Raw genomic sequence first — 18,590 nt, 5'->3', positions numbered from 1 at the left:
CTACCACAGGAGGGCACTATCTGCACGGCTGGGAAAGCACGGCTCCTTGGCTCATTCCATCAGCTACCGGCTCACACCTAAGCTTGCAATCACGGTGTGTGGACTTTGAATGCAGAATGGCCCTGGACAGGCCTATAGTGGTGATGGCCTTAAAACCACCGAGTCTGTTATGAGCAGAGCAGGAGAAACAAGGACCTGGTGTGGTGGTGAAGAGCAAAGGTCTTTTGAGTCAGACTGATGAGGGTTTGAATATAGGTTCCCCGACCACATTGGACAGCTGCCTCTTACTGAGCTTCCTCTGTGAGATGTGGTTGTGCCAGGCCTCCATCAGGCGGGGTGCTGGCCGCAGGGAGCTCAGTCTGGCTGGCAGCTGGATGAGCGAATACAGGTGATGAGAGCGCAGGGAAGAAGTCTGGGAGGTACCTGGCAGCTGCTCACCTGCTGGATGCACAAACCAGCTCTCTGCTCTGCTCCTCTCCCTGGAGCGTCTTCTGTGGAGTCCCCAGGACTCACGGCCCTGAGTGCCAAAGCCAAGCGAGACAAGAAACCAGCAAAAAGCTAAGTGAAAGAGCAGATTTATCACCCATTAGAAAGAAAGTTAAACTGTAAGAGCACTTTTAAAAGTTGTTTAAAACACATTCTTTACCCTCGCTGGTTTGGCTCAGTGGATAGAGCGTCGGCCTGAGGACTGAAGGGTCCTGGGTTCAATTCCAGTCCAGGGCCATACCTCAGTTGCAGGCTCGATCCCCAGCCCTGGTTGGGGCACATGCAGGAGGCAACCAGTCAATGTGTCTCTCACATCGATGTTTCTCTCTCTTGGTCTCTCCTCTCCCTTCCACTCTCTCTCTAAAAAATAAATAAATAAAATTAATGGAAAAATATCCTTGGGTTAGGATTAGCAAAAACAAAAACATGCTTTGACAGCCTCTTCAACAAAGTGTCAAGAAAACTGGATATATTCACATGCACATGAATGGAGGTGGACCCTTAACTTATACCAGGGGTCCTCAAACTGCGGCCCGCGGGCCACATGCGGCCCGCCGAAAACATTTATCCGGCCCGCCAGGTGTTTTTGCCGCCGCTGTGTGCATAGGAATTTGTTCATAGTTTGTTTTTAAACTATAGTCTGGCCCTCCAACGGTCTGAGGGACAGTGAACTAGCCCCCTGTTTAAAAAGTTTGAGGACCCCTGCCTTATACCATATACAAAAACTAACTAAAAATGGACCCACAACTTAAATGTAAGACCTAAAATTATAAAACTCTTCATAGAAAAAATAGGGGGAAAGCTTCATAACAATGGATTTGGCAATTAACTCTTGGATATGACACCAAAAGCATAGTCAATAAAAGTAAAACAGCACAATATCAAAATATATAATTGTATATCAAAGGACACAATCGACAAGAGTGATGAAAAGGCAACCTACAGAATAGGAGAAAATATTTGCAAATTATCTCATAAGGGGCTAGAACTCAATCTATAAAGAACTCTTACAACTCAACAAAAAAATCCAATTAAAAAAAAATGTACTCAAATAGACATTTCTCCAAAGAAAGCGTATAAATGGACAATGAGCATAAGAAAAGATGCTCAACACCACTAATCAAAAGGAAAATCAAAACCACAGTGAGATGTCACCTCACACCCACTGCGATGGCTACTATCAATAGGACGAGTGGTGGCAAGGACGTCGGGAAATTGAAACACTGTGCACTACTCGTGGGAATGTAAATAGCACAGCCACATGGAAAGCAGTGTGGCAGTTCCTCAAAATGTCGAAAATAGAATTACCATAGGACCCAGCGATTCCAAAATAACTGAAAGCGTATTTGAGTAGCCATTACTATGGATTTTGTGTCCCCTCCAAATTCTTATGCTAAAATCCCTAATCTTGTCCTGGCTGGGTAGCTCAGTTGGGTATAGTGTCATCCAGATATGCCAAGGTTGCAGGCTCAATCCCCAGTCAGGGCACATACGAGAATCAACCAATGAATGCATAAATAAGTGGAACAACAAATCTGTTTCTCTCTCTCAAAAAAAAAAAAATTAATAAAACAATTCTTTATATAAAAATAACCCTAATCCTCAAGGTGATGGTATTTGGAGATGGGGCCTTTGGGAGGTAATTAGGTAATGAGAGTGGAGCCCTCCTGATAGGATTAGTGCCCTAAGAAGAGGCAAAATACAGCTTGCTACCTCTCTCTGCTCTCCACCATGTGAGGCTATGAGAAGACGGACATCTCCAAATCCAGAAGTGGGCTCTCACCAGACCCTGGATCTGCCAGCACCTTAACCCTGCACATCTCTCTAAAACTGTGAGAAATAAATGCTTGTTGGTTAAGCTCCCAGCCTGTGGTCATTTGTTACAGCAGTCCTAACTTGTTACCGGACTGAAGGGGTTCATTCGCCTGCATGTGTCAAAGCCCAATAGACAGGAACAGGAGTTTGCAGCCAAGAAAGTAAGGATTTCTTGTGGAGATGGCGCCAGGCCTGGAGACACAGGTAGCTCATACTCAAATACTTGGCTCCCTGATAGCTGCCGGCGGGGGTGGGAGGGGGGTGCAGGTGGGGGGATTATACAGGGGAGAAGTCATTAACCATGGTGACTAAAAGAGTTAGGGTTGTGGTCTCTACTGTTTGGTTGGTGCCAGGATATGGGTAATTGATCACTGCGTTCAGTCCTCATGTCAGCCATGGAGTTGCTCTATCCAACTTCACAAGGATTTGTTCTGTGGGGTCATTCCACTTTCCTGTTCCAGAGCTATAACTGAGGCAGAGATATTAGGATTTGTTGGATTGAAAACACTGTCTCAATAGTCAGTAGACCCAGGGGCTTGTTCCTAAGATTACTGGATGCTGACCAGAACCTCACTGTCCTGAGGGCTTAATGATTAAGCAAGGGAGAAGGAGGTGCGTGAGCCAGGGCAGGGCGCTAGATGAGGCCAGTTTGAGTCAAAGGGAAAGAATCAAAATAAAAGGCCAGCTAAAAGGAAATAAGGTTTCTGCATGGTTACAAACTGACTAAGACACTCACGTTCAGCAGCAGCATTCACAACAGCCAAAAGGTAGAAGCAACCCAAGCGTCTATCAATGGGTGAATAGATAAACAAAATGTTGCAGATACATGTGTTCAGAAAAAAAGTATTTATTTGACAACTTTACAAAAATATTTAGGCACATAATTTTCATGTTTATGTCACCTGGTTTACATATCTCAATTCTCAGTACCTCTTAAAAACACTAAAATGGTCATTTGGTAAATAGAATCTACACTGAAAAAATACTATAATAGGCCAACATTTGTAGACAAAAATCAGTTGTTTCATCAGCATGAGAAAGCAACATTTATGAACAACATAATCTCTAAAAACATTTCTGTGAGACAATAAATCTAACCAGTAGATTTACTTTAAAATTATTTTCAAAAAAGAAAGCTTAAAAAAAAAAAAAACAACACACCCTACCATAGAGTATCTCCTCAAACCATGATGAAGCAGGAGCCTAACACAAGTCCTAGAAACAGGTTTAGTGACGGTGCCAGAGGTTCACAAACACCAACAACTGAGATGAACCCAGACGCAGATGCAGTCAAAGCGCGTTGTCCGGGCGTCTATTTCGGAGAAGGGAAGAAGGAATGACGGGCATGCAAACAGCCACCTTAAAGAGACAAACTGGAAACGTTTTAACTGAATCACCATTCTGAAGTGTAATTACCTTCCTCTAAGACAGCGGTTCTCAACCTGTGGGTCGCGACCCCTTTGGCGGTCGAACGACCCTTTCACAGGGGTCGGCGAAGACCATCCTGCATATCAGATATTTACATTACGATTCATAACAGTAGCAACATTACAGTTATGAAGTAGCAACGAAAATAATTTTATGGTTGGGTCACAACATGAGGAGCTGTATTTAAAGGGCCAGGAGGTTCAGAACCACTGCTCTAAGAGGTAACATAATGTTTGTTTCTTGAAATTTACTGTAAAAATATAAATAATTTCATCATTTTTAAAAAACAACATGGAATCACCTGCATCACACAATGGCCACAATTATGGTATATCCGGTAGGAATTTTAAAAGATCTTGAAAAGACACTGTTATTTAAGCATTCCGGAAGCAAACGAAGTACAGGTCACATATTTCAAGAAATACACGCATTGCCTAGGCCTCTAGCATTTAAAGAACACAACTTAAGAAACTTTTGCCTAAAGTCTCACCATAAAATGACATTAACAAAATCTGCCAAGTGCCTAATATATACTAGGCATTGTGCTGAGTAGTTTTGCATCCAATACCTCATTTCTTTTGAATATTAGTATTGGGAGGAACTAATAATACAAAGTTATGGGGAAGCAAGAATAAACGCAGTAAAGGGAAGAGGGACTCAGGGTAGTCATGGAATTCTAATAGCCTGGCACATCTCAGAGCTAAAAGACTAGTATAAATTATGAAAGTCCTCTGAGAGTTTAAAAAAAAAAAAAAGCTTCAGCTTTATGGGTGGGTCACCCCTAATCACTGATACTGATAAATCACCGACTCCTTCAACTACTTTCAGTTAGGGTCTTGCTAAAGAATACAAGCAAGAAACATGTCCTATTCATCTCATTTTCCCGAGCTTAGTATTGTATATTGGCTTGATATGATTTCAAATTTACTTGTTTATGACAAAAATAAAGTTGTTTTAAGAATAAAGCTGCTTTGCCCTAGTTGGTTTGGCTCAATGGATAGAGCGTCAGCCTGTAGACTGAAGGGTCCTGGGTTCGATTCCAGGCAAGGGCACATGCCTGGTTGCAGGCTTGAACCCTAGTAGGGGGAATGCAGGAGGCAGCCCATCAGTGATTCTCTCTCATCACTGATGTTTCTCTGTCTCTCTCCCTCTTCCTTCCTTTCTGAAATCAATAAAAATATGTATTTTTTTAAAAAAGAGTAAAGCTGTTTTGATATAAAAGTGAAGTAAGATGTGTCATGATGACATCATCTCAGCTGTTGAGGAGCGTCCCTGGGGGCCCATCAATAAAAAACATCCCAAGAGGAAGCAACTGTGGCGAGGGCCTATTTAGACTATAAATAGTCTGCATGTTTGTGAAGAGAGTTTATGAGGTCTATTTGAAATTCTCTCTGGGCAAGGAGACCCTTTGCTGATCTAAACAGCTCTCCCAAGACCTTTGGGCACCAGCTCCCCACAGTAATGGTGACTCCTACCAGCAGTGACAAGAGCCTGCAGCAGCCTCTCAGAGGACATCTTGCCGGCCAGCTAGGGCCATCATTCCCCAGCAATCTGCTCTAGCACAAGCGATCTGGTTTGTTCTGGCAGCTGGAAGGCAACTCTGTTGATTAAGCTGTCTCTCCCAAGAACCAACCTTATAGAAAAGGTACACCTCAACTAGACTTGGGCTTTATTTCATTCACCTCCCCTCGCCTGCAACAGTAGTGTAACTAATCTATCATTGCTTTGGAGTATGTTATTTTGTTATGGGCTTAGGAAATGTTTAGAATTCCCACAATGAACATGTGTTAAATAAAATACTGGCAAACCAATCTTAGTCTCTGAGCATAATTTTGCCACCCAAAACAAAACACTGAGCACAACGACTGGCATCAAATAGATGCTCAGTAAATCTGTGCTCACTGACTAAGGCCATGATAACAAAGGAAAGGCAAGCTTAAATTCCTAGGTACCAATCCCAACCAGTCAAATGTGTGAAATTCTATTACTCTTTCCATGAAGATCACATATCAGCTTTACTGACCTGAACTTTCCATGGATTTCTGATACAACAGGACTACTGAAAACTTCCCACCTACATTCAAGATGGATCCTACAAATGACTGACTCATAAAGTCGACAGCCATATGAGGTAATTAAAAATCACTGGACATGTTATGTTGGCAATGTGTAGCCCCATCAACCTGGGTGATTTGAATCAATCTGGCACTGACTGAAAGCAAACTGAACAAAAAGGACTCTACTGTCATTAACTCAAAGAGAAGCTATTAGTCAGAATTTTGCTTTAAAAGAATTCTCTCCACAGCTCATCTGTCTCACAGAGCAAATTACAGACTGAACTCGACACTGCCGCTTTTTCCTCCCAGGAGGTAGTTAACAGGTCAGAGAATGTTTGACCTTGTAAGACATCAACCTCAGGGTACACTCCAGACAGCCTGGGTGATGCTATAGCACTCGGTACATCTCTAGCGTCCTGCTGTAACCGAGCTGCACATAATGGAAGCAAACTCCAAAAACGGTTGGCCAGTGCTGTCCTTGCTCAGACAGAACTCTCAAATAGACCCCAACTCCCCCAGGCTGCTTCCTCTTATCCTGCAATGTGGATGGCAGTTGAAGGGGGCATCCAGGAATCACAGCACGTACAGGACAGGAGCTATCAGTTGTCCTATTGTGTCTGGTCAGTCAGTTCGGCATAGGGTATGGGCCCTGAGATCATGTGCATTTAGCGAAGCTGTACCTTATACATGATTTTCTCAGATAAACCTGGAGAGATGGCGAATCTTCAAGGGAACCTGACCCCAAGAGAAAATTCAACTCCTGGTGGGGTTCTAGTTCAACACCTTGAAACACATCCAAAGGCCTTTCATGAAGATAAATTCTACAACACAAACTATTTCTAATGGCCAAGTTCTTTCTTCCATGTGGCTAGTAGAAAAAGGAACAGAACTGCTGAAATTAGGTCTCACAATGCCTTTCCACTGTGCCCAGGCGAGCCCAGGCAGTGACAGGCAACAGTCACAGTCAGAAGTGCGTATCAGCTGCGGCCAGCCTGGGAGTTAGATGAGAGCGCTGGCATATAGTGTGATCCGTCATTCTCCCTGATTTGCAAAGCCTATTCCTCTCTGACTAAAATTCAATCAACTGCTTGCCACAAGCTAATCCAGCTAGCACCCCATTTCCTTACTCCTTCTTATAGGACAGTTAATTTATGGCAGCATGGTACAATGGAAAAAACACACATTTTGATTAATTAGCAAATCACCTACTTTCTTTGAGTCTTGTTTTTTCATTGGTAAAACAGGGACAGTAAGAACCATCTTACACAAGGTAATGTCCTATGCTCTCACCAGAATGTCCTCCGATCAGCTGATATGGGGGGGGGGGGGGAGTGAGCCTTAGGAACTCTTACATGGAGCTTATAACTTGGAAGTTGGCTGTGAGGCTAATTCTGGGGACCCAGCACCACTGGCCAGGCTTTTATAAAGACAAAGCAAAATAAGGGAAAAGCATAAATATGACCTCCATCAAAAATATAAACACATCAGAATCTTCCAGGTGCCATATTGAGACACCAAATTATTCATTGTTTAGATCAAAGGAGCCCAGTGGATTCCACACCCAATGAACTAATAAAAGTAGTGTGTGCACCAGGCACCCAGCCTCCTGCATACTCACTGCACAACTGGCTGAGCAAACACTCCTCCCTAAAGTCAGCAGATGTGTCTGAACCAAGTCACAGGACTGTGTTGAATTTAACAGCCTGGCCCCCCCAAAGAGGCAATTCAATGTCCATTCACAGCTGTTCTCCCAGAATGCAGCATTGGGCTTGAGAGAAGCTGGTGTCCTCAGTAAGGCAGTGAAAGGACAAAGACGCAGAATGTAGGTGGGAGTGGCCACAGGAGAGAGGTGTGCTCATGCCGTCCAGAGAAAGGTGACAGCTCTAACACCAACCAGACCCCAACAATACACAAACATCTAACCAGCCTTTCCCCTCAAGCCAATGCATTCAGGAATGTAAGACCCAGTCATGTTGGTTTAAAGAGGGGAAAAAGAGTAGCAGCTAAACCCGGAGAAGGGATGCACGGGGAAATACACGGGGTCACCTTGCCTGCCTGCCTACCATTCTCACTCAGGGAAGGGGCGGGCTGCATGGTTCACAAAATGCACCTCTTCACATGCCTCTGATCTCACACCTCAGCGTTTGGTTTCACACCGCTGTGGGTGAGGTGGGGCAGGTGCACCACATATAGATTGCAGTGTCTAAGAACTGGATAAAGTTCTAGGACTTGTTCCTAGTCACATCTGCTGAGTGGATGGATCAAGCCGAGTTCTCTGTCTTACCTCACTCAGTCACTTCGGCCGAAGTGAGCGCATTCAATGACTTCCAGAAAACCTCTCTGTATCCCCAGCACTTAGGATCAGGCCTGGCACATGTTACATACTCACTACGTTTTAGGTGAATGAATGAATCAGAGAGATAGATAAGTGCTTCCTCCAGCACTTCATTATCTCCATCCCACACAACCAAGAGGGAACAGCAAATTTCCAAGGAATGCACTCTGCTCATCCCAGGAGTTCTCAGGAAAGCCAACATGCAAAGCGATACACCTCAAAGCCCCGCCTATTTTTTTAGAGCCAAAGTTGTAGTCTTTGGCAAATGCAATGATGATATCCTTATGAAGAAAATGCAATCGTTAAGAAATGTAATTCAAAGAAGAGACACTGCCGATACTCCACTGCATTTCCAGCAGAAGGAAGGCTAGACCTGCCTCCAGACGCAGCAATGACTTGAACGAGGAGGCTCCAGTTGGAGCACTTTATAGATGCAGCTCTCAGGGACACCTGGATATCAAAGCATGGAATACAACAGTTTCCAAACACCGATGGTTCACTGTCGGCACAGAAGAAAAATAAATTAAAAAGCCTGGTGCATTTTCCAGTCTGATATAAATTAATTCAAATGGCATAATTAAAATAGAGTCAATTATAAGTTTCTCTCATAAAATGTTAAAAGGCAGCAATCAATCCTAAGATTGTATAAGTGCAAAGGAATGGTATTTTCTCCATAATCAAGACACCTCAGTATCTGTGTAAGAATTGCCAGTGCTCCACGCTGATCAAAGTCTTCGGCCTACGTCGCTGAAGCAATCCTCTGGTCATACTGCTCCTTTCCCCTTAATGTCCAGCTTGTTACTGGCCTCCGACTGTTTGCTCAGCTGCTCTTCAGAGAAAATGATGTAGGAATACACCAGGCTCCCAGCAATACTGCAAAATAGAAAACATCATCAGGGAGTAAGGAAGGGATGGCAAATGCAAGGGAGACTGGTGTGAGGGTGGAGTCACCTGTATAAATCAACGGCCCATAAAATTAAAACAGATGCAGCATTTTCATCTACCAAATGAGAGATCCTCCCCTACCCTGGTATTATCTACTGCGGTTGACGCTCTGGGAAGGTGAATGTTCGCACAGACTTGTCAACAGGACTGCCAATTTTATGGAAGGTTTTTGGAAGACAATTTGTTGAAATAAAATAAACCTTAGAATTCTGCGTATCCTTTGACCTAGCCATCTATTTCACTGATGAATTGTGCACATCTCCTTAGACTTATCAACAGTGTTTATCACATCATTTATAATAGCAGAAAATTAAAGGGTAAATGTCCCACAGTGAGGAATTACATAAATTCATACAATAGAATAACACGCATCCATTAAAATGATGTAAAATAAAAACAGGCAGTGACAGCTTAAACGAAATAAATCTCACAAATCTTTAACTATTATCTAATCCCATTTTATTTAAATAAACAAGAATATGTATACTGATATGCACCAGAATCAAGTCTGGAAGGAACACAAGAATATTAACAATGGTTACATCTGGATGGTGAGGTTATAGGTGATTTTGTTTTTATTCGTATTTTCTGCATTTCTGAAGATAACCATTCAAGGCAAATGTTATTTTTAATAAAAATAAAAATCATCGCAATGAATAAGCAAGCATGCGGATGCTGGGAGATTCAGAGCCGGTTCTTCTCTGACTAGAATCACGTCCGCAGTGGAAAACCCATTGTCTGAGCTCTCAGCTTCGGAGTGGGTTGCTGGCGCCCTTCACTTGTCCACCACCCCTACCACTGGGGGGTTCACTCTTTAGGGACAGTGATTACTCTTATCTGTTCTCTGTGGGGACCTCAACCGCACCTGCGACGCACAGCTTCCTGCCTGAATCACTGAACTGAAAGTCATTGGAGGAGCTCAGAGATGGCCCTGACCTGCTCTTCCGCTGAGCCTGCCCCCGTGGCTCCCTTGGGTCTCCAGCTGGCAGCCTGGCCTGGGCTCTGCTTTCAGATGTCCCTGCCCTAGGTTTGGCCCCAACCTTCTGCTTGACCACTTGGCTCATAAACGTGCTGCTTATTTGAAATCAGTTCCTTTTTCCTCCGGGCTTTGGTGAGAGGGTGCCTCGCTCCCGCAAGTAAGGATGCTCAGGCACTTCACAGCACTTAATAATCAAATGGTGGCCATTTATCCAACTCTATTACATGTCATGTTACCGTACATACATCTGCTGTTGCAATATTCCTGCGAGGTACACTATCTCTGCAGATGAGAAAAACTGAGCCCCAGAGGCAAAGGATAACTTGCTCAGGGTCTCAAAGCATCCGAATGATGGGCCAGAACAGAGCCCCGTCAGTCCAGTTTTCCTACTGAAATGGCTTCCTCCCTCTGGCCCCTGTTCCACTGGATGTTGCAGGTGCCTGTCCTTATCTTGTTCCCATCGGCCTATAAATTTCCCAGGGCTTTACTCTCAGCTTGACAGAGTCCCTTGCACAGGCCTGGCACTTTGTAGCAGCACAGTAAATAATTGCTGAACAAAATCCGTTACGGCCCAGGGCACAGAAAGGAACCTCATGACCCAATCCTTGTGCCAGTGTTCACAGAGCTCGTCTGCTCATCTTCTTCATCTGGTAACTTTATTCCACTTCCTTATCTTTCTTTTTTTTTAAATTTTATCTCTCTTCTGGAAGCTTTTTTAATTTTCTAGTGCACCAAGTAGATAATGTTTCCTGTCCACTGGGCTAGGACCTAAGGAGATGGTTTACTGTGTAACCTTTGGACTGAGGCTAAATATTCTTGAGGTTCACTGTTCATCTACATGGGGGTCAATTTCCACCAATCCCACTCCATGCCCCAACACAGTGGAAGGACTGCTCCTTCTTTCTGTCATCCTAGTCTCCTCCAGATTCCCACTCACATGACAACCTATTTTCCTGTCAAGTTGATCTTTGATGCTCCTGTTAGGCCAGTTTCACCTGGATAGGAATAATGGAGCAACGCAGGCCAGAAGACAAGGACCTTACTCCAGGCTTAGTCCTTATGGAGACCCGGGACCCTATGCTGTTAGTGCAGTTGGTGTAATGAAAAATCAGTGACTGTGGAGTTAGGCCTCTGTTCAACCTTGAATATACTGCTAGCTCTGTGTCCCTGGGAAAATTTGTTAATTTATCTGAGATTCTATTTTCTGTGTTAATAAAAGAAGAATAATACTACCATCCAGCCGGCATGTCTCAGTGGTTGAGCATCGACCTATGAAGCAGGAGATCAAGGTTCAATTCCTGGTCAGGGCACATGCCTGGGTTGTGGGCTCAATCCTCAGTGTGAGGCATGCAGGAGGCAGCCAACCAATGATTCTCTCTCATCATTGATGTTTCTATCTCTCTCTCCCTCTCTGAAATCAATAAAAATATATTTTTTAAAAAAGAATACTATCTATCTAGGCTTATTTGAGGATTAAGTGAGACAGCATGTATAAAGAACCAGGCCTTAATCCTGGCACACAGTTAAGCAATCAGGAAATATTTATTCCCTCCTCTGTCAGCTCTGATATTCACCAGCCAGAGGCAAAATGCAATGTTAATAAAGGGATGGTGGTATAATCAGAGTTACCCTGATGCAAGAGGGCACCTGCTGCCACATAACCGGCGCCAAACCACATACAGAGACTACTGAGCTCCGGAGAATGAAGAGCACAGACTGTTCAGTCTCACAAGTCCCAACAAGAGGCAGTACAAGATTCTTCATCTCATCTTTATTCCTGACTTGATCATTATCAGGTATATAAGTTCTCAGAAATGACCTTTCCTGAATCGCCTGAAGAGAACTGGCTATTCATCAACAAGAATACCACGTGCCAAGCAGTCATGAGTTAATGCTTTGGAAGGGAATATCATACAGTTGCCCCGTAAACAACATGGGGGCTAAGGGTGCCAAAAATCCACATATAACTTTGGATGCCCCAAAAACTTTACTAATAGCCTGCTGTTGACTGGAACCCTTACAGAAAATATAGGCAGTTGATGAACACATATTTGGTATGTTGTCAGTATTATATACGACTAGAGGCGCGGGGTCCCTCGGCCGGGTCAGCGATCAGGGCCAATTGGGGCCGGCCGGCCAGGGGAAGGGACCGTAGGAGGTTGGCCGGCCACAGGAGGTTGGCTGAAGGAGCGCACTGACCACCAGGAAGCAGCTCCTGTGTTGAGCATCTGTCCCCTGGCGGTCAGTGCATCGTCATAGCGACTGGTCGACCGGTCGTAACGGTTGCTTGGGCTTTTATATTTATAGATAATCTTACAATAAAGTAAAGCTAGAGGAGAAAGGATAGTTCTCGCACTGTACATAGTCACTGAAAAATCCATCTACCAGTGGACCCACACAGTTCAGACCTGTGCTACTCATGGGTAAACTTTAAAACTGCTTCCTGGTAACTTTGGGAATGCAGGGAAACTGGGAGGAGGGGAAGAAGATGGAAAAGAAAAAGGGAAAAGCCTAGATTTTGGGCGGAGTGGGGAGACCTATATCTGAATTTTCATACATCACCACCATGATTGTGCACCAGGATCTTCTACTACTTCAAAAAAAGAGAACAACTTCTCATTAATCTGGCTCCACAAACATTCACATGAAATTTGATAACTTCTGATACTTTGCAATTGGTGTTTATATATTCGACCATTCTAAATATTCATTTTTTAAATCTCAAGCAATGCTCCAGCTGCCTAATATTCACATCACATGGTACGACCAAATTCACTGAGACTGTGGCAGACACAGCCAGGAGATAAACAGAAGAGAAAGGCAAAGCTACCGTGCCCTGCAGACAGGGGTCTAGCTAGAATAATGCAGGAAAGACTGGAAAGTGCTGAGCTGTGCGCCCCTCCTCGGCTCTGATCCACTTCTGATCTCCCAAAGCCATGCAAACACAACCTGCCTCTCCTAGACCGAGAGCCATGCACACATTTTCCAGCCACAGAGAAGCAGACAGCCATTCACAAATGCAAACTAAAATGCTTCAGTAGAGCCACTTCGGGGCCAGGCACAGAGTGCTGACGTCCAGCTGCCCCATCTCTCCTTGTAGTCCATAATGTGCTCCTCCACCCCACCTCACTCACTCACTCCACTCCACCACACTGGCCTCCTTACTGTTTCTTGAACACACCAGGCATACTCCCACTTCGGGGCCTTTTTCTTTTTTTAATGTTTTTTTATTGATTTCAGAGAGAGGAAGGGAGGGGGAGAGAGGGATAGAAACATCAATGATGAGAGTCTCTTTGCTTGGCTATCTCTTGCCTGCCCCCTACCAGGGACTGAGCCCGCAACCTGGACATGTGCCCTGACTGGGAATCGAACCATGACCTCCTGGATCATGGGTTGATACTCAACCACTGACCCACACCGGCCAGGCCCACTTCAGGGCCTTTTCACTTGCTCTTCCCTCCAGAAATCAATGTGGCTCATTCCCTCCATTTTTTAGGTCTTTACATAACATATAACCTTTCAGCAGGTGCCCCCACCCCTGAAATACTCCCTATCCCCCCTGCACTGCTTTATTTTTCTGCAATACTATCTATCAGAGCTAACATTTATCACCAGCACATAGTTCACTCATTTATCTCTTCCTTCATTTTCTGTCTCCTCTACTATGAGGAAAACTCCATGAAGGGAAAGGGTTTTGATCAGTTTGATAGCAGCTCTATCTCCACTGCCAACAACAATGTTTGGTACCTGGTAGGTACCTATTATACATTTGTTTATAAATAAATCTTCCCAGCTAGATTACAAATTCCCTGAAAATAAAAATTAGCCTATGGCTTTGCATGCACTAAGTAGTTACTTCCTTTAATATATGTACAGAAAGGGCTCAACAATTCTGATTCTTTCCCTGTCTGCAAAGGGAAATAAGAGAATAAAAGACAAATCAGGCAGGAAGTAAGCAAGGAGACTCTGGAAATGTTCAAAACAAGAAGGGCCATTTTAACCTCTAACCCCATGTGTCCTCACATGGTTGAATTACAGGGCATCTTTTAAAAGTTGGATCAGGGTTAGAATCTCAGCTCTGATTCTTACTATGGTAATAGCTGTGTGACTTTGGGCAAATTATTTCACCTCTCCAACCTTGATTTCATTATTACGTGAGATGATTAAATGAGATGACACTATAAAGGTGACCATCATCTACAAGTACTCAACAAACATTAACTTCCTAACTGTTGCCTTCCCAGGGATCTATTTATGTCCTTGCTATACTAAGATAAGTGTTGGTCTGTGCACATACTTTAAAAATAGAAGTACCTTAGTCATACAATTCTGGCAGGATGTGAACCAATCTATCTGCCTAGGAGTTTTAGGATAACCTAAATGTTACAGACACTTTCAAAGAATAGTTTAGGAATTTCTTATAAACATACTCTTAACTACACAACCCAGAAAGTCTATTCCTAGGTATTTATCCCAAGTAAAATGGAAACGATGTTCACACACCAACTTCTAAGCAAATGTTTTAGCAGCTAATACAAAACACTTAAAAACTGGAAACTTGTCTTTCAGTTGGTGAATGGATAAACTGTGACATATCCAGTTTATTCATTCACCAATTGAAAGAATAGAATTCTACTCAGCAATAAAAAGGTACGAACTACGAATATATGCAACAACACAAAATCTCAAATGCAAGATGGACTATGTTAGATGAAAGAAGTCAGACCAAAAGCTACATAATATTATGTATCATTATATGGCATTCTGGACAGAAAACAGATTGGGGCAAAGGTTCAATGAGAAGGGACATAGGGAGATTTTTTTTAGGTGTGGGGGGTGTGATACAAATGTTTCATATCTTGAATGTGGTGCAGTTGTCAAAACTCATAAGCTGTACATTAAAAAGGTTTAATTTTACTGTAATTAAATGTATAATTTTTTTAATGGAAGCAAAAAAAAAAGTGGGGGGGGGGGGAATACAGCTAAGATGAGTTCCAGAGATTCTAAGAATTCCAGCCTGGGCAGTTATGAGGATGATGGTGTCATTACCTGGAAAGGCTACATGACTCAAGTAGAAGCCGCAGACAGAGTGCAGTCACCGGGAGAAGTGCAGCAGCACGCGCTGTCACCACCCATCTCTACTCCTTCCCACCTGCTCTGTAGCTGTCTCAGGCTTGGACCAGCACCCTCGTAACTGGCCACTGGAAAAAGGCATTTAGGGGATTTGGAGAGAGCCAGACTCGCCACAGAGCCCTATTTCTGTCAGCCTAACATGTATCAAATCCAACATCTTGAAACAGAAATTCTACTGGAAGAATTTTCCAGATGTTAGATTTCATACATGTTAGACTGACATAAGTTGTAACATTCCAATACTCGGGAGCTTAGTTATTTTAAGTGGCTTCCAATGTGAAAAAAAGATATCTAACCTTTCTTATAAGATTATTTTATAAGAGAGTTGAACTATAGAGATCTAAACATGCAAATAGAAGCTTCTACTTCATTGTGGCTCTCGGGTTAATTATTTTAAGGGGACAAAAAGAAAATTAAGGCATCTCTGACTCAGGTCTATACATTGTCATAATGACTTTTAATCCAGACTTTTAGAAATGAGTGAAAATCAGGCCACGTCCAAGGTCAGAACTGGTTCACCATTTTGCTCCTTATATCCTGGCCCTTCCACACAAATTTTATCGAAAGAGACATTTACTAAGCACAGATGTCAAGCAGTGAGTTAGGTACTCTACACTCATTAGATTACTTCATTCTAACAACTCTAAAATGATAGGTATTTTCATCCTTAGCACATTAAAAACACTGAAGCTCAGGAAAGATAAGCAACTAACTCAGTCACACAGATGGCTAATTTCGGAATGGCAACTCCAACCAGGTCTGAGACCCGACTACTCATCTTCCCTTTATAATGTGCAATTCTCATGTCGACATGTATACCCACCGACCCCCCAACTCCGAATCCCACAAATCACAAACGGTTTTTCCTCTGAAAGGCCAACGACAATAGTGGCAAACGATGTCAGGGAAGGGGCAACGATGAATTATGAACCTATTAATGTTTGTGTTAGAGTCTCACATTGATCCATACGAGGTAGAATAGGTATTATCATTTGTTTACATGTGAAGAGATTAAAGCTCAGAGAGGTTACGTAATTTGCTGCGAAGGAGAAAGTCGATACTACCATATTCTAGGCGAGAGCTTCATAGCTCTCAAAGTGCTTTTTCACCAATCCAGATAGAATTCAAAGAGCAAATACTTACTAAGCAACAACCAGGATTCATTCCAGGAGCCTGAGAAACTTGAGTGAAAAATATAGGCAGAGAGCCCTACCCTCATGGAAGTTACATTCTAGCAGGGAAGACAGAATACAGGCAATAAATATAAGTAAGCCAATTATACGGTATATCAGAAAGTGATTAAGTGCTCTGAAAAAAGTAATCAAAAAAGCAGAATAAGATGATTCGGAAGAATCAAAAGGGGAAGAGTAGACTGCAATTTTTAAAATTAATTAATTAATTATATATTTTTTGTTTTTATTGAATGTATTGGGGTGGCACTGTTTTAATAAAATTATATAGGTTTCAGGCTTACAATTCTGTAACACATCACCTGTATATTGTATTGTGTGCTCACCACCCCGAGTCAAGTCTCCTTCCATCACCATTTATCCACCCTATAGCCTCTTCTCCCTCTTCCCATACCCCCATAGGTTACAGTGTTAAATAAGGTGGTCAGGGTAGACTTCCTTGAGAAGGTAACCTCTGAGAAAACTTTATAGGTGTAAAGAAGTTAGCCATGCAAGTATCTGGCAGTACAATGTTCCGGGCAGAGGAAATAGCTTGTACTAAGGCCCTAAAGTGGGAGCATGTCCAGTGTTCTAAAGCAGTGGTCGCCAACCGGTGGTCCGCAGACCACTAGTGGTCCATGAGGTCGGAAAGGTTGGCAGCCACTGTTCTAAAGGAACAGGAAGGACCCCAATGTGGATGAAGTGGAGTGACGGAGAAGAAGAGAAGCAGGAGCTGACACTGGAGAGGTAAAGAGGAGGTAGGTCCTGTAGGGCCTTGTCAGCACTTTGGAACATGAAGAGCCTGGGGCGGGGGTAAAATAAGGAGTGACATGTTTGACTTACTTGTTACAAGGAATACACTATCTATTCTGTGAAGGAATGCAGGGTGGGATTGAGGGATAGCGTGGACAAGAAAGGAGTCAAACCAGGGACAAATGTAGAAACTAGGTAGTAATTTAGACCAGGATATTGGTGGCTTAGAAGATGAACAATGCAGATAGTGAGAAGTAGTCCTTTTCCGAATATATTCTGAAGGTAGAGCCAACAGAATTTGCTAACACAGTAGATACTGGGTATAAGATGGAAGAGTCAAACATGACTTCAAGGTTTTAAAACTGAAAGCCTAGAAGGATGGAGTCTCCATCAGCTGAGATGCAGAGGCTTTGGGTGGAAGAGACTTTGGAAAAACCAAGAGGAGGTCAGTACTGGACATGTCAGCTGGAGATGTCAAGTGGGCTGTTAAATACAGAGCATGAGTTCAGGACAGGGGTCTGGCCCAAATACAAATGTAAGAATTTTTAAGCATATAAATAGATTAAAAACCATGAGATTCAAAATTCTTGAGCTGAAAAAGATCTTTCATACAAGTCACGCTCATCATTAATGAAGATAAATAAAGTCTAAAGAAATGCAGTGATATGGCCAAAGTCTGACACATATAATGCATTTCTAACGGAGCTGGTATTCTTTAGCCCTGCATTTTCTTGAGAATAGTGTACTGCCATCTGGCATACTAAGTAAAGGTCTGTTCTTCGAAGAGCTAAGGAAAAGGAATTCAACTTCCAGAAAGATTCCCCAACTATTATGCATAAAGTATGGAACCACTTTCTCTCCCTTTCTTAAAAAGCACTACCTAAAGATGTTAAATATATAATACACTGGAAGCACTCCATATAGGTTTAATAAATGAACAAATTTGACATTAAATAGCCCAATCTTATTGTGACACTATTTGTCAAAATGGTTATATTTAAATATTTTACTTACCTGATATTTAAGCCAATGAAGTTTGTCCACGTGAAAATATAATCTCCACCAAAGACCATTCCAATATAAGTTATTAATATATTCTAAAAAAAAAAGCAATGCACTGTTACATAGGTTTAAATGAACTTTTAAAATATTCATATAAACTCCTCCATGCTATGACCCAAATACCCATTCTTAAAATACAAAAAACAAATAAATGGGTAATAACAAAATTCTACCAAGCCTAAAATGAGTGTAGTATGAGCAAGAACACTAACAAGGAAACAATGACATTAGCCTCTGCCCAATTTTTTCTCTACAGACGCTAACTGCTTTCACCAATACTAAAAAATACTAACAAGGTTATCAAACTTTCTCTGCTCTGTGGTATGGGCTGACATTACAAATCTAAATAGAGAAAGACTGCTGTTTGTAAGGATAGAAAACACTAATGCATACTCAGCAATCAGAAAAGTACGCTCTTCCTCTCACTG

General features: G+C 42.7%; 1 protein-coding gene across 1 annotated transcript in view; it reads right to left on the bottom strand.

Annotated features, from left to right (window-relative positions):
- Nucleotides 1-3,134: 3,134 nt before the first annotated feature.
- SLC35D1 (solute carrier family 35 member D1) overlaps nucleotides 3,135-18,590 on the bottom strand; it is a 42,175-nt gene continuing 26,719 nt past the window's right edge. Inside the window, exons 11-13 of the mRNA XM_081087635.1 lie at nucleotides 18,115-18,197; nucleotides 8,808-8,994; nucleotides 3,135-3,674 (exon numbers count right to left, since the gene is read on the bottom strand). Of these exons, the coding sequence (XP_080943761.1) occupies nucleotides 8,886-8,994; nucleotides 18,115-18,197 (192 nt within the window). The 3' untranslated portion in view covers nucleotides 3,135-3,674; nucleotides 8,808-8,885. The remainder of the gene's footprint in view (nucleotides 3,675-8,807; nucleotides 8,995-18,114; nucleotides 18,198-18,590) is intronic.

Source organism: Myotis nattereri, assembly GCF_964212035.1.
Source record: "Myotis nattereri genome assembly, chromosome: 3".
Taxonomy (NCBI): domain Eukaryota; kingdom Metazoa; phylum Chordata; class Mammalia; order Chiroptera; family Vespertilionidae; genus Myotis; species Myotis nattereri.
This window is presented reverse-complemented; position numbering and strand designations above follow the sequence as displayed.